At 49.9% G+C, this 14,116-nt stretch overlaps 1 protein-coding gene across 1 annotated transcript; it reads left to right on the top strand.

The window, feature by feature from the left end:
• The first annotated feature begins 990 nt into the window (after positions 1–990).
• On the top strand, positions 991–11,450 carry LOC133356920 (uncharacterized). Its single transcript, XM_061574620.1, has 8 exons — positions 991–1,200; positions 3,020–3,228; positions 5,342–5,509; positions 6,675–6,734; positions 7,382–7,585; positions 10,215–10,307; positions 10,425–10,589; positions 11,190–11,450. Exons 3-8 carry the CDS (start codon positions 5,345–5,347, stop codon positions 11,259–11,261), a joined length of 759 nt encoding a protein of 252 aa, XP_061430604.1. The 5' UTR covers positions 991–1,200; positions 3,020–3,228; positions 5,342–5,344; the 3' UTR covers positions 11,262–11,450.
• The last annotated feature ends 2,666 nt before the right edge of the window (positions 11,451–14,116 follow it).

Consider the following 14,116-nt stretch of genomic DNA (forward strand, 5'->3'; position numbering starts at 1 on the left):
TACACCAGGGGGTGGGTGGCCAGCATCACGCTCGACGGCCTTTGTCTCCCCAGTGACGATGTTTACAGACCGCACCAGGTACTCATTTTAGGCTGAGTCGACCTAAGGGAGGCCCAGGTCCGGTTCAGATACTCGTGACTGCTGTTGGCCGTGAGCGGGAATCGAACCCGGGTCGCCAGGTTCATAGCGCAGCGCACTAACCGCTACACCACCGCTTCTCACACACGCGCGGGTTCATGTCTGTGTAGTGGCATTCACGACATGTGTATTTGTTTTGTTTTCGTGTGCCCTTGTGTGTGTAACGGTCAGCGTGCTGCGCGACGAACCCGGCGACTCCTAGGTCGACTCAGCCTCAAATGAGTACCTGGTGTGGTCTGCAAACATCACCACTGGTGGAGACAAAGGCTGAACACCCACCGCCTCGTGTGCCTGGCCTTCATAGGTGCTCGCTAACAGCACTTGCCCCAATAGTCTGTTCAGTCGCTGTGTGTCTGAGGGATCTGGAATGCTATTGTGTGTTAACCCGTCTTGGGCCTCCCCTAGGTTGACTCGGCCTGGCGGGCAACCACTCACGAGTGAACACGCAGCTCGGGAATTTCTTGGTGTAAAACATTCCCATCGAGTACCCGATTCGTTTGGCTTATTCCACCTTTGCCACTGCCACTTGCGAGCCAGCGTTGGAACCTCACACGTACGGGTGGGTTTTCCACTGGTTGTTTTTCCATGCCGAGCCAGAACCAAACCGTGCTGCGCTGACCTCACAAGACGGTGCTTGAATCCGGCTTGTCGCCAACCAGCGCCAGTGGCGCGGCTAATGACTCGTTCATTTTGTGCGACGTCAACAGCGGCACTGCTCGGCTCTGCAGTGGAAAAAAAACGTGGCGCCTCCCGAGTTCGTGCCAGGCTGGTCTGGCTCGATACGGCTCTGATGTGGCTTGGCGCGCAGTTGAAAAGAGGTGTCGTCGGACATATCGCAGCGACGAATTGATGTCGTTTGTGGGGCCATTTCGACGGCGGCAGGTCCCGTGTAGCCGCGGGTCATGTGACGAGAAGTTGCAGGCCATATGAAGCGAAGCTGCGCGACACCATCTGTCCCGAGCTGGAGGTTCGCCCACCCTCGTGGCAGAGTGACACGGACATTACTCGCGCCTCTCGAACACAGCACAGGAGGACCCGCGCCTCTTATCCCGGCTCATACAGGTGCGCACGACCACAAAGAACCTTTGTAACCACTATAGCCTAGATAGCGGCCGTTTTCATTAATACATGAACCCCTGTACCCGACGCCAAAAGAAAACCGCGGAAGCCGCGCGTTATCGCTTTGGTATAATTATAGAGGGTCTAAATGTAAAGTGCCTTCCAGCCCAAATGAGCGACAGCGTGGCACTCTTAACTATGTGGTCCTGAGCAGGTGTATGAAAGTCCACGTTCCGCTGAAAATGTTGTTTCGGGAAGGGGAGAGCTGGAGGTGCAGAGTCGGAGTGGCTGAGCTGGTCGTGGGAGTCCAGCCTGGGCAGACGTCGGGCTGCTGCGTCACGGTCGGAGTGTGCGTCTCGTGCGCACGTACACGCCACTGCAGTCCAACATAAACCCATCCAGTGGTCCAGACTGGTATAATGATGTCATATAGGGCAGTCTGCACACAAACGCCACCCTCCCTAAGCAGTTCGCTTGGGAGATCATCTCTGCCCAGCGCTTTGGGTTGACTACAAATATTTGAGGCAATGCAGCCTGAGCAGGGTCATCCCCACCTTTCCCCTCCCCCAAGACCTCACAAATGCTCAGCAAATCTGCAAACCTGCTCCTGGGGGTCAAATCGGATCACCTTTCTTTCCCATAATGATGGTGGTAGGTGTGCCTGCACATTCATGCTCACGCAATCTGCACCGCACACAGAGTCTGTTGGTCTCTGTGAGTCTGTGGGTCTCTGTGTGAGTCCGTGGGTCTCTGTGTGAATCTGTGGGTCTCTGTGCGAGTCTGTGGGCCTCTGTGTGCGTCTGCGGGTGTCGGTATGAGCCTCTGGGTGACGGTATGAGTCTGTGGGTCTCTGCGTGTGTCTGTGGGCCTCTGTGTGTATTTTATAGAGCAACAGCCAGTGATAGGCAGAGACCTGTGATCATAGCCAACATTGGGTATGAAGATCGACAGCACGGACTGACGATCCGATACCTGACTCCTCAAAGGCTCGAATACAAAATAGATCCATTGTACACACAGCCTGCACCACACACACACAGCCTGACCACACACACAGCCTGTACCACACTAGTACCACACTAACGCAATCTGCACCACACGCTTACACTGCCTGAGTCGCACTGTACACACTGTAGTACACCACTAGACAAGGCACAGTACATCAAACACAGATACACAAACACAGATACACAGATACACACATACACAAATACATAAACACAGATACACAAACACAGATACACAGTCACACAGATACACAAACACACAGATACACAAACACAGATACACAGAAAGACGAAAAATCACGTGCCGAAGAGAAGATAAAATATTATACATACACACCCAGTCACTCACCCACTCACATGCCCAGTTACTGACCTACCTACACACTCACCCAGTCACCCACTCACACACCCAGTCACTCACCCACTCACTTTCCCAGTCACCCACTCACCCATTCACGTGTGTATAAATGCGTGTGTAAATGTGTGCGCATGTTTCTACATATGCGCGCACATGTGCACACGCCTGTACACACACGTGCACATACACATGCACACATTTACACGTGCATTTACACACATGTACATACACATGCGCGCACACGCATATACATGCGTACACGTGTACATACACGCACACATGTACATTCACACACGCACGTGTACATACACATGTGCACATGCGTGTACACAGACGAGTAGATACACATGCACATACGCATGTGTACACACGCACGTGCACACGGCACGTGATAATCTCGCGAGACGTGACGTTACTCGAGCACGTGACCAGGTCGGCGCCGCTGCTGTCGTCACAGCTTTCGCTCTATCGTGGGCTCTACGTCATCGCTGACGTCACCGGAAACGAGCGCAAGTCCACGCTGAGAATCTGCGGCAGGAGGAGCTTTGCATCGCGCCCAGCGCCTCGCAGTTTCACCACCAGCAGCAGCACCACCATCACCACCACCACCATCACCACCAGCAGCAGCAGCAGCAAGACAGAGAGAGGGCAGACGTCTACCCCGCTGTGAGTCGCAGCGGTGGCCACGACGTTCCAACCACAGCGCCATCTTGTGGTTGCGAGGCACGCCGCGCGTGCGGCTCAACCTGGGCTTTGGGTGTCTGTGTGTCTGTGTGTCTCTGTGTCTGTGTGTCTGTGTGTGTCTGTGTCTGTGTGTCTGTGTGTCTCTGTGTCTGTGTGTGTCTATGTCTGTGTGTCTGTGTGTCTATGTCTGTGTGTCTGTGTGTCTCTGTGTCAATGAAAATAGTTGTTACGAAAAGTAAAAAAGTAATCAAATCAAATATAAATGATTTTTCCACTGATCTGTGTTATAAATGTCATTTCTGTACGATTACAATCATTTTTATAGTCAAAATCGCCAAATTTGCGGAGCTCCGCTGCAAATACAGGAAGAGAGGAGAGGTGAGGCAGCGACAAGCTCAGCCTCCACTCTGATTGCGCAACCCCTCAGTAACTGGATGGAGCGCAGGCAATAAGCGCGTGCCTGTTACTATCTCAGTATGTCACCAATGTAATGTTTGTAGACCCCTTCATTTCATGTCCCTCGCCTTCCATAGTCCAGGTAACTTATTTCACGTATGTGTATAAAGATATTTAGGCTCGCTGGTCTCGTCATGAAACTGCAATGAAAAAGCACCAGGGGAGGCAGCTATCACATCTGCCTCACTGAGGGGGACGTGTCTAACACGCCCCCTCAGTGTGTGAATTTGGCTCTGATACTAGCCAGTGCCTCCCCAGTCATTGGCCTCACCGCACGTCACTGATATACACTACACAGATGTCTTTGTGTGTCTACGTATGCGTGTTGTGCATCTCTCTGTGTTAGTGTGTCTGTATTTGTGTATGTCTCGGTGTATCCATCTCTGTTATACGGAGATAAAGAGAGGTGCACGTGTCTTTGTGTGTCTCCCTCTGTGTGTTGTCCGTCTCTGTGCCTCTCCGTGTTTGTGGTATGTCTGTATTTGTGTGTCTCTATATCTCCGTCTCTGATGCTTATTAGTAAATACAGAGAGACGTGTCTCGCTCTGTGTATCTCCGTGCGTGTCCGTGTGTCTTTGTACTTCCACGACACGTGTCTCTGAGACAACACGTGATTGTGTGCGCGTGGTGCTTCAATGGCCTTGGCTGAGCTTGACAAACTCAGATTTTTGCGAGTTAGAAGAATGTTGTGTTTACCCCCTACCCTGCATCTGTTTGTGTTGTGTGTCTGTGGTGTTTCGTCATTTGCATAAAAAATTTGGCTCACAATGTCCAGTATTTGCAAAAATGACGAGATATATTTACAGTCCTACGCAGATTTCTCTTCCCCACTTTCATGTCGTTTAACAAATACATTGTCACTTTATTGATACCACTGCCTAATTTGCATCGCCTCAACCCACAATTACGTCGCTGACAGCATCGTCCGTATTTTTGTCGTGTCCATCACCTCGGCCTCCTCCTCCGCCTACTCTGTAAATCGCTTCGATTCACGTCATTTCGATATTCGGTGTCGCACCTTTCAGGAACACATATCCAACGTATAATGGGGTATTACTGTATATAACATTCATTATTTTAGCACGTAGGCTTTCCCGATCAATATCCATAATACAGGCTTTTTGGGTTAGATTGCGTAAATATATAAATTGATGAATGCATATAAATGAACAATGGACGTGCATAATGTGCATGCATAATGTACGTTGATTACATGTAAATAACCCAACCGCCAATGGACACCCTCCCCCACCACATTGTTCACGAAGTGCTCAAAAGTGATGCCATCACATCTACCCCTCTATTTAAGGAAATAAACATGAGGATTTCTCCACAAATCTGGCTGTCGCCTGATGAAGCTAGTTGTAATTACTGGCGAAACGTCATACTCAGATTGTAAATGTTGTGGCTTTGCTCTCCAACACACCGGTTAGTGCTGTACTAGTGACGAATTGGCACGTTCTGTTTACATGACAAACCTTACTAGTTGGCTATCGGGTGAGGGCGGGTTTAATGACACATTTATGCGATCTAACCCAAAACCTGTATTATGAACACCAATTAGTATTTCTATTTAAGGCAGCTCTCTCTACGCCATGTGCTACTCGTGCACGCTAACCCCTTGGCCGATCGCACGCAGGAGATGGAGTGCGGAGCGCCTGGCAGCGGAAGGAGCCTCGCCAGCCCAGACGTGAGAGCTTCGACTCAAGGAGCCGACTTCGCCCGGGGGACGCGACTGCCACGACTCGTGATCACCGCGCAGTCACCGCGACTCTTGCCACAACAACGCAATGATGCGAGTCTGATGGTACGACGTGTGAAGGAGGAGGAGGTGTGTCACCTGATAGGTTATCGGGTCGCACTCTTCATAACGACGTCACGGAGTATGTTGCGTCGTGTGTAGAGAGAGAGAGAGAACGCGCAACCAAGATCCGGCCAGGTGGTTCTGCAGTTGAGCAGCGGTTCGCAATTGGAGTTCACGTCCTGGTTTGAGTCAAGGGGGGGGGGGGGGGGCGGTGGAGGTGGCGGTTGACGTAGCTCATCAATCATCCCTTTGGGGTCTGTTAAATAAGTAAGACTTTTTGGAAAGATCCGCACTGGTGTTACTGTGGATAGACTCGCCTCCATCATAGGAATGGGGAATGTTCATCACTCGCCAAATGTATGTATATATGTGTATTATCTTGGAGGAGGCTCATGAAGGACACTACTGGGCAGTTGGAGACAGTCGCCCTCCAGCAACAACGGAGGGCAGAGGAGCGACGCTCACAACAATGAGCGGAGCGTTTGGCGGCTAAAGCACAATTTGGCACAGTAGGGGGCACAGGTGGTGCATTGGCCAGTCATCTCAGTCTGTCGACCCATAAAACCTGGGTCTGCCCCGTGACCTCCTGCCGACGGGCATTCGACACTTCACGTGGCCTTGGCGTGCACATAGCATGGTACAAGCGCCGTGGTGATGTCACCGCCACTTAGTGGCGAAAAGCAGTTGTTGTATGTTGAACATTGAGATGATAATTTGAGTGGAAAATCTATTTAATAGTTTCACAATTCGATTTTTAACTTGCGTGACTCACGCATCCTCCCTGCCTGCCTGACACAGAGGCCGCCATGGAACATAGCCAAGAGGGGCCAGGTCAGGATCCCAGCACGAGGGACCATTGCTGCCTCCCTGATGTCCAGTAGTTCGCTGTTTCAGAGGTTCATGGTTCGAATCCAGCGGCCACCCTTATTGCTGAGGTGTTGGTTCTGTACTCACCACAGTAACACTGGATTCACAGTAGACAATAAAGATGCCCTGATGTCCTTCGCAAGAGTAGGCCATCGTCAGATGATCTCAGGGTCCAAATTAAAAATTGACGCTCAAATTACTCAATGCCCCAGGTTACTCTTGCGAATGGGACTCTATTCTGGCCTCCTGATCTCTCACCTGATTCGACAAAATCAACTTAACCTGGCCATCCCTCCCACAGAGGGATGCGTACTTACGAATCGATGGCGTGGCCCTGGCCCTGAAGCCGAACCCCCATGCGGTACGTGATCACGGCGTCTCGCAGGGCACCACGGGGATGAGGCTTTGGAAATTGAACGAATCCATCAGCACCGGCAGCAGCAGCACTGACACCAAGGAGGTGATGTCTCACTTCATTGTGAGTGCCTGTGTGGTAATGGGCACTATAATGCTTACAGTGCAAGGCTGTCATAATTGAAGGTGCTGCTGTGCCTCTCACGAAACCCATGCAGAACAGAGGGAGAACATACAAACTCCACCCAGACACACGGTCACTCACACACTCGTGTACACTCATACTCTCACGGTCACTCTCTTATGCAAATTCTGCAGAACAGGGGCAGAACATAAAATATCTACACAAAAAGGTACCCGAGTAGAAAATCTAATCTCGGCCCTTTTTGCTGAGCTGAGGCACGTGCTTTAGCATTATATTAACACACCACACCAGCTACTCATTTGAGGTTGAGTCGACCTCGCGGAGGCCCATGACAAGCTCAAATATTTGCCACTGTTTTTGATCGTGAGCAGGTAGTGTTCTCATGTCGCCGGCTTCTTCGTAGCTTTGCCTGCTAACCGTTGCACCACCGCCCCCGCAGTGAGACACACACACGTGTCCACACAGACACACAACAACAGCTGCAACTCACCCCTCCCTCCCTGACACAGAGACCGCCACGGAACGTGGCCACGAGGGCCCAAGCCAGGGCCCCGGCGCCAACGCGTTGGATCACTGCCGGCTCACTGAGGCCCACCCCGAGTCTGCCTACCATCGCCATTGGTGGAAGCAGCAAGAGCAGAAAGAGCAGCAAGAAGAGCATCAGGGCATGGGCAATAGCGGCTAAGTGCTGTCTAAAGTCATATCACGAGGAGGTGAGGGCGATACAAAGCAGAGGGGGCACTGCTCTTCAAAATGACCGTTTATCTGTTTTTTCTCAATTGTTTAAAAAATCCTGACAGATGTCGGCAGCGTCACACGGCAAATAATCCATTCAGAACCCGCGTAGCATGTCGCATCATGCCTGTGTGTTAAGACGATGGCACGTGAAAGTGGATATCACAGATCTACATCTGACATCTCTTCTTAACGTGACCTCCTAGTACTTTTCCACTCGGCCTGCCACTTCGAGCATAATGTTTGACACGTGATAATCAATCTGATATATTTGTTATTTCGCAGAGCAGGAATTTAGCCACATTAAGTGCGGAGTGAAATGCCGTGCGGTTACGTTTTGTCGAGTCGCAGGTAAACCAGACGTAGCGGTAGCAAGTAAACCACGTTGCAGAGGTTCACAGTTCGAATCCAGCGGCCACCCTGGTTATTACTGCGGTGGTGGTACTGTACTCACTACGGTAACACTCGACTCACAGTGGACAATAAAGAGGCCCTGATGCCATTCGCAAGAGTCGGCCATCGTGGGCTGACGTGAGGGTCCACATTTGCCAAGTTAAAAAGTTGACCCTCAAATTTTTCAATGCCCCAGGTCATCCTTGCGAATGAGACTATTCTGGCCCAACATAATCAACTTCTTGGTTCTTTCGGTAAAGTCACGTAGAAGGGAAGTAATAAAATAATAAAAATAAAACATAATAAAATAAAATAATTCTCACGACGTTTCGGCTACAACGCAAGCAGCCGTCTTCAGGTGAAGAATGAGACACTACCAAGCTAGGAGCTTATATATAAGCTGCGTTGGAGGTGGAAGAAGAGCGCCTTAACAAGAAGAATGTGCATATGAAGAGGAATTTAGCATATTCATGGAAAATGCGTAGGAGGTGGGCGGGGGGGTTTCAAAGTCATATTATGCCCATGCATTATGCAGGATCAGCAGCACCAAGGGGGGGTGCAGGGAGTAGCAGTAACAAAGGAAAGGAATGTTAATGATATGTAGCTGCAGTTACTCAACAACCACGTAGAAAACTCAAGTATAAACTACATAAAAAACTAAAGTATAAACTGCATAGCACCATCAGTATACTTACTATACTCTACAATAAGCTGAGTTACTAACAGCAAGTAATACATTACAATTCTACGTCGTAAAAATTATATAATATGCTTCCATCTAAACTTTATTCTCTTACATCACACGAGCATATACCGTACTATATACTGCCATAGATAAACCCAACATTAAAATATCTATGGCAGTATATAGTACGGTATATGCTCGTGTGATGTAAGAGAATAAAGTTTAGATGGAAGCATATTATATAATTTTTACGACGTAGAATTGTAATGTATTACTTGCTGTTAGTAACTCAGCTTATTGTAGAGTATAGTAAGTATACTGATGGTGTTATGCAGTTTATACTTTAGTTTTTTATGTAGTTTATACTTTAGTTTTCTACGTGGTTGTTGAGTAACTGCAGCTACATATCATTAACATTCCTTTCCTTTGTTACTGCTACTCCCTGCACCCCCCCTTGGTGCTGCTGATCCTGCATAATGCATGGGCATAATATGACTTTGAAACCCCCCCGCCCACCTCCTACGCATTTTCCATGAATATGCTAAATTCCTCTTCATATGCACATTCTTTTTGTTAAGGCGCTCTTCCACCTCCAACGCAGCTTATATATAAGCTCCTAGCTTGGTAGTGTCTCATTCTTCACCTGAAGACGGCTGCTTGCGTTGTAGCCGAAACGTCGTGAGAATTATTTTATTTTATTATGTTTTATTTTTATTATTTTATTACTTCCCTTCTACGTGACTTTACCGAAAGAACCAAGAAGATGAATCCCTGCAGTCACGAAAGATTTAAATCGAAATTCAACATAATCAACTTTACTTGTTTTCAATCAGCAATGGTTATTTGGATAAAGGGATAGGTGTCTTTTTTATTTGAAATTACACAATATGCCTGAAATACCAATATTTACCAGTTCACATTGGTAATATTTATTAGATGACCATCAGCATCCCTGTGTTGCCGCTTGGCATAAATCATAGGTTAATTTTTAGTTGCTAAATGACAGTAAAGCCGCCACACTGCCCGTAGTCTGATTACTAACTCCATGGAGTAATGGACTATCCATGTTATTTAACAAATATAACCACTTTATATTGGCAAAATAATTTCCGAAAACACTTTCTTTATATTCTGCATATGAAGCATTAACAAGCATGCTTTGGTTACAAAAATAGTATTTGGAATTGGCAGCACAGCCTTTGTTAATACAACAGAAAAACTAATGTTTAAAATGACCCTGTGTCAAGAATGGCTCCCTTATGAAGAACTACAGTAGATCATTGATAATTATCTGGCGTGCGATTATTGGCTTCCAACATTATCTGGCGATCCCGGGCTGATCCGGCAATACTGCTCCTACCAAGGCAGTAACCAGTCCGGCGTTTTTGGAAATCGGGCAACCCACTCCCCCGCCGAATAATCGACGATTGACCGCATTGATGTGAACGAGGCCTTCATGGCACCAACACTCCAATACAGCAAGAGTCCCTGTGACACTTTCCCTTTGTCTCCCTCCCTCCCTCCTGCAGCAACAGCCCCAGGACGCGTCGTTGAAAATCAACGGCGTGGCAATGGTCCTGAGGCCGACCCCCCGTGCAGCGCGTGGGCACAGCCTTTCTCAGGTGACCGTGAGGACGATGACGTCGTCGGTTTTTAATTCAGAGCCGGAGTCCACGTGCCCGACAGCGGTTTTGCCACTGGCGTCGACGCTGTCGTTTTCGTTCATGTCCGTGGTGCAGAAACTACCCTGGGAGGCAAGCGACCCGCCCAGCCGTCAGGAAGCGAAGGAGCTGAAGAGAGATGTCTCCTTCGCTCGGCGTGCGGCCACCGAGGCCCTTCGGCTCTCGGGACATAGCCGTGGCGATGAAGACTGCGACCAAGACGGCGACGGCTTCCACAAACGTGTGAGTGCTGCCACGCGCGAAGCGCCGGGGCGTTCAGTTGGAAGTGGCGTGCACGACGCACGTCTAAGAGCGACGGATCTCGTCAGATCAGATTTTTTCAGGGATGCCTCTCACATGTCCCCCTTCGTTCTACAATGCTAGTAACAGAATCGCCGCTGTTTGGCCGTGCTTAGGGATGGCAAGTTGGCACCGCACGTAGTATCCTTGCCCATATTCACCCTCTACTGAGTGAAAGCCTCTCCATGCCATGTGGGTTGTGAAGGTTACTTGACCTTACTTCACCTCACTGGTTATTACGGGTTGTTTAAGGGAGGGAGCATAGCAATGGATGTTGCTACCCTGCCCTCTGGGCGGGTTGGAAGGGGGGCTAGACCTGGTAAAAGCCCAGACATCTCTCTGCATTGAACTTAGTGCACTACGCCGTGAACCCGTGCTAACCACTACGCCCCCTCTCTGCAAACCAGGACGTGTAGCGTCAGCTCCTGCTCCGTGTTGCGTGGCTTTGGTGAGTAATTGTATTGTTGTATTGTGTACTGGGAGTAAATCCCTGCACGTTCACACGGTGGCCTGAAGGGGGTGTTCTGTGCCTTGGCATTGCAGGTGGGATCCACTGAAGAGAATGGGCCGGGTCCAAACAATGACCCGTCCGTGGATTCACTCGAAGAGGCCTGAAGCAGTGGGACACGGATGCATATGCACACACACACACACCCACGCACACACACCCACGCACACACACCCACGCACACACCCGCACACACACCCACGCACACACCCACGCGCACACACACCCCCACGCACACACACCCACGCACACTCCCATGCACACACACGGTCATACATACGTACACATACACATACTCACACATACACGCACGCATACACATACTACGCACATACATGTAAATTTGTTCTTAACTTTGTAACTGTGCAATACAAATGGAACTACTGTATATAAATATGTATCAACTACTTTAATAACTTTTAATAAAGCCCCAGGGGTTAAAATAAGCACTTGTATGGCATCAATAACTGTACAAACAAAGAAACTCTGCTTGGCCATTGAAGATACGAATCGTCAAGATCACGGGCATCAACGCGAACGTCAACAACACTAACATCGATGACTTCAATGCCATCGACGCGACTGGTGTAGATGGTCCCCCGTAGGGCAGTGTTCGCTATGGACTCAGGTTCCAGTGTCAGCACGTGTCCCAGCCACCCGAGTCTTCTCTCTGTTGTGTCCCGTGTTATGCATCTTGAATTTGTCTCGATGTACAGGTCCCGGTTTGAAACCTTGTTCGGCCAGAAGATACGATATCTTTTTTTCAGACAGTTGTTGTGGAAGGTTGATAGGGGGTTCATCATGCCTCTATCTTGGTGGTTCTCCAACTTGCACTATTGTATAGCAACATTGATTTTTACATTGCTGTTATAGATTCGTATCTTTGTTGCAGATATCTATACACGTATAAATTATCTGAATTAATGATAGACGTGACTTAGGGAGGTTCACATCACGCAATAAAAAAAAACCCTTGGAATTAAATTGAGATGCCGAAAGAGAAACGCGTGGGTTGGGGAACATCTGCAGATCACGAGCGTCAGCCGGACTGTCCGAGAGGGCGAGTGGGTCGGGGCAGCAGCGAAGCCGTCAGCGGCACGGCGGAGACCCACGACGGACGAGGGAGCGTGAGGAGCTCCCGTGCAGGAGCCAGACGCAGGGCCGCATCGCTTGAACAACCGTGCGAGATGATGGCGGCTCTTGGCTTCGTTTTGTTTCGACGTTTTTGCTGGGTAACGAGCAGCACTACGCCCGCCATGAGAACGAGCCATGCCAGGCAGGCCGAGGATTGTGCGGGCTGTGTGCTGGATACACATTGCCCTACGGGGCTAGTCTCCGTACGTTATTGTTCAGCACACGTATGTGTTGGTTATGTTTGCTGGCTTAGAATTTTGTTTCCGTGCGATCAGTTTCTTCATTATCTACCGATATGAATTGTAATTTGTAATCTAGACAGTCCCTGACTTACGAACACAATTAGTTCCAGAGCAAACCCAGATGTGCGAGAAGGCAACACTTAGTGCCATTTTTTGCCATCCCGACTTCTGGCGAGCCAGGATACGGCTTCACTTCTCGATGCTCACGCGCAGTAAGTTGTAACAGACGGATGTTAGTCAACATTGCTGCACCGCCTTCTCCAGGCGAGCCTGGGTACAGCCCCCCCCACCACCGCCTCGACGCGCAGGAACGGCAATGGAGTTGCTCGCCATCCGCGTGTGGTCCACCAACCCGCGCGGCGGAGTCCGCAGCGCCGGGTCACAGGCAGCCCCCGCACGACGCAGCCGCCACCGCCACCGCGGCTCCACTCCGTATCCTCGGCAGAGGACAGCCTCTCCCCTTCCGTTCACGGGGTTCTCGGTTTGTTGAACAAGATCAAGTCAAGCGGTAAACCATTTGCAAAATAGGTTACCGGTTTCGATAAGTCAAGAAGCAGTAACCGTTACCGGTGGGAATGTTTGTGATGAACGTACCGGCTGGCGCCCGGCCCGTACGAACAAGCCGCACGGCGGTATAGGTCACCGTTAGGGTCAAGGCGACGTCCTGAATTTGTGTTATTGAACGTGGAGGCCACTGCCCGCCTCAAGAGGGAGGCGTGGGGGATATTGTTGGCCTTTTGAAGAGGCGCGAGTGCTGACACCGCCACACGTCACGTACCGATCGTTGATTCTACTGCGGTGAACCCATGCCCACTGCTGCTGGGGGACAGAGGCGGTGATGGTGGGGGGATTTACAGACACGTGACATGGACGTTTCAGCGCGTATGAAGCGAAGCTGCGGGGCGCCATCTGATTTTTAGGTTCGGCCACTCACGCGCCAGTGACACCGGGTCCCTGAACGCAGCACAGGAACACCCGCGCCCCTCATCACGGCTCACACAGGTGCACAGGTACACAGGTACACAGGTGCGCACGAGCACAAGGAACCCCTGTCACCCCTGCAACAGAGAGGCCGTTTTCATTAACACACGACGCCCTGGAAGCCGACGGCGGAAGATATCCGCGGAAGCCCCGCGCGTTACCACCTTGGTCCATGGAGGGTTTAAATGTAAAGCGTCTTCCAGCTCAAATGAGCAAATAGGGTGGGCGCTCGTGACCGTTTGTGGTCCTGAACCAGTGATGGAAATTCCACATTGCCATGCTGGGTGCCAGTCCAGCCATATGACCAAAACACGCAGATTTTGGAAGCTCTGCATATTCGCAGGGCTCATTTCAAATTAACGAAAAACTATTTACAGTATGGCTACAGAGGTCATGTGAATTGTGAAAAGCTCGCTGGCAGGTGGTCATGGGACAGGGCCAGCTGTTAACCGAGATGACTGGCTGATACCAGTTTGTATGGTGACTGAAGGTGAATTGTGTTGCAGTTTCTTTTTTTTATTGGCGATTTAAATATCTCGGTTATGCTAAAGTCCGAGCCATCTCACTTGGTACCAAAACAAGAAAAATAATTGGCTTGGGCCCCA

The sequence above is a fragment of the Lethenteron reissneri genome, chromosome 56 (assembly GCF_015708825.2).
Source record: "Lethenteron reissneri isolate LAM-NWPU_2019-01 chromosome 56, ASM1570882v1, whole genome shotgun sequence".
Classification (NCBI taxonomy): domain Eukaryota; kingdom Metazoa; phylum Chordata; class Hyperoartia; order Petromyzontiformes; family Petromyzontidae; genus Lethenteron; species Lethenteron reissneri.

Coding starts and splice junctions, on each gene's coding strand:
- LOC133356920 (XM_061574620.1), top strand. CDS start 5,345: ATGGAGTGCGGAGCGCCTGGCAGCGGAAGGAGCCTCGCCAGCCCAGAC. Junction 6,735..7,381: donor TGAAGCCGAACCCCCATGCG/GTACGTGATCAC, acceptor TCCCTGACACAG/AGACCGCCACGGAACGTGGC. Junction 10,308..10,424: donor GTGGGCACAGCCTTTCTCAG/GTGACCGTGAGG, acceptor TCCGTGGTGCAG/AAACTACCCTGGGAGGCAAG.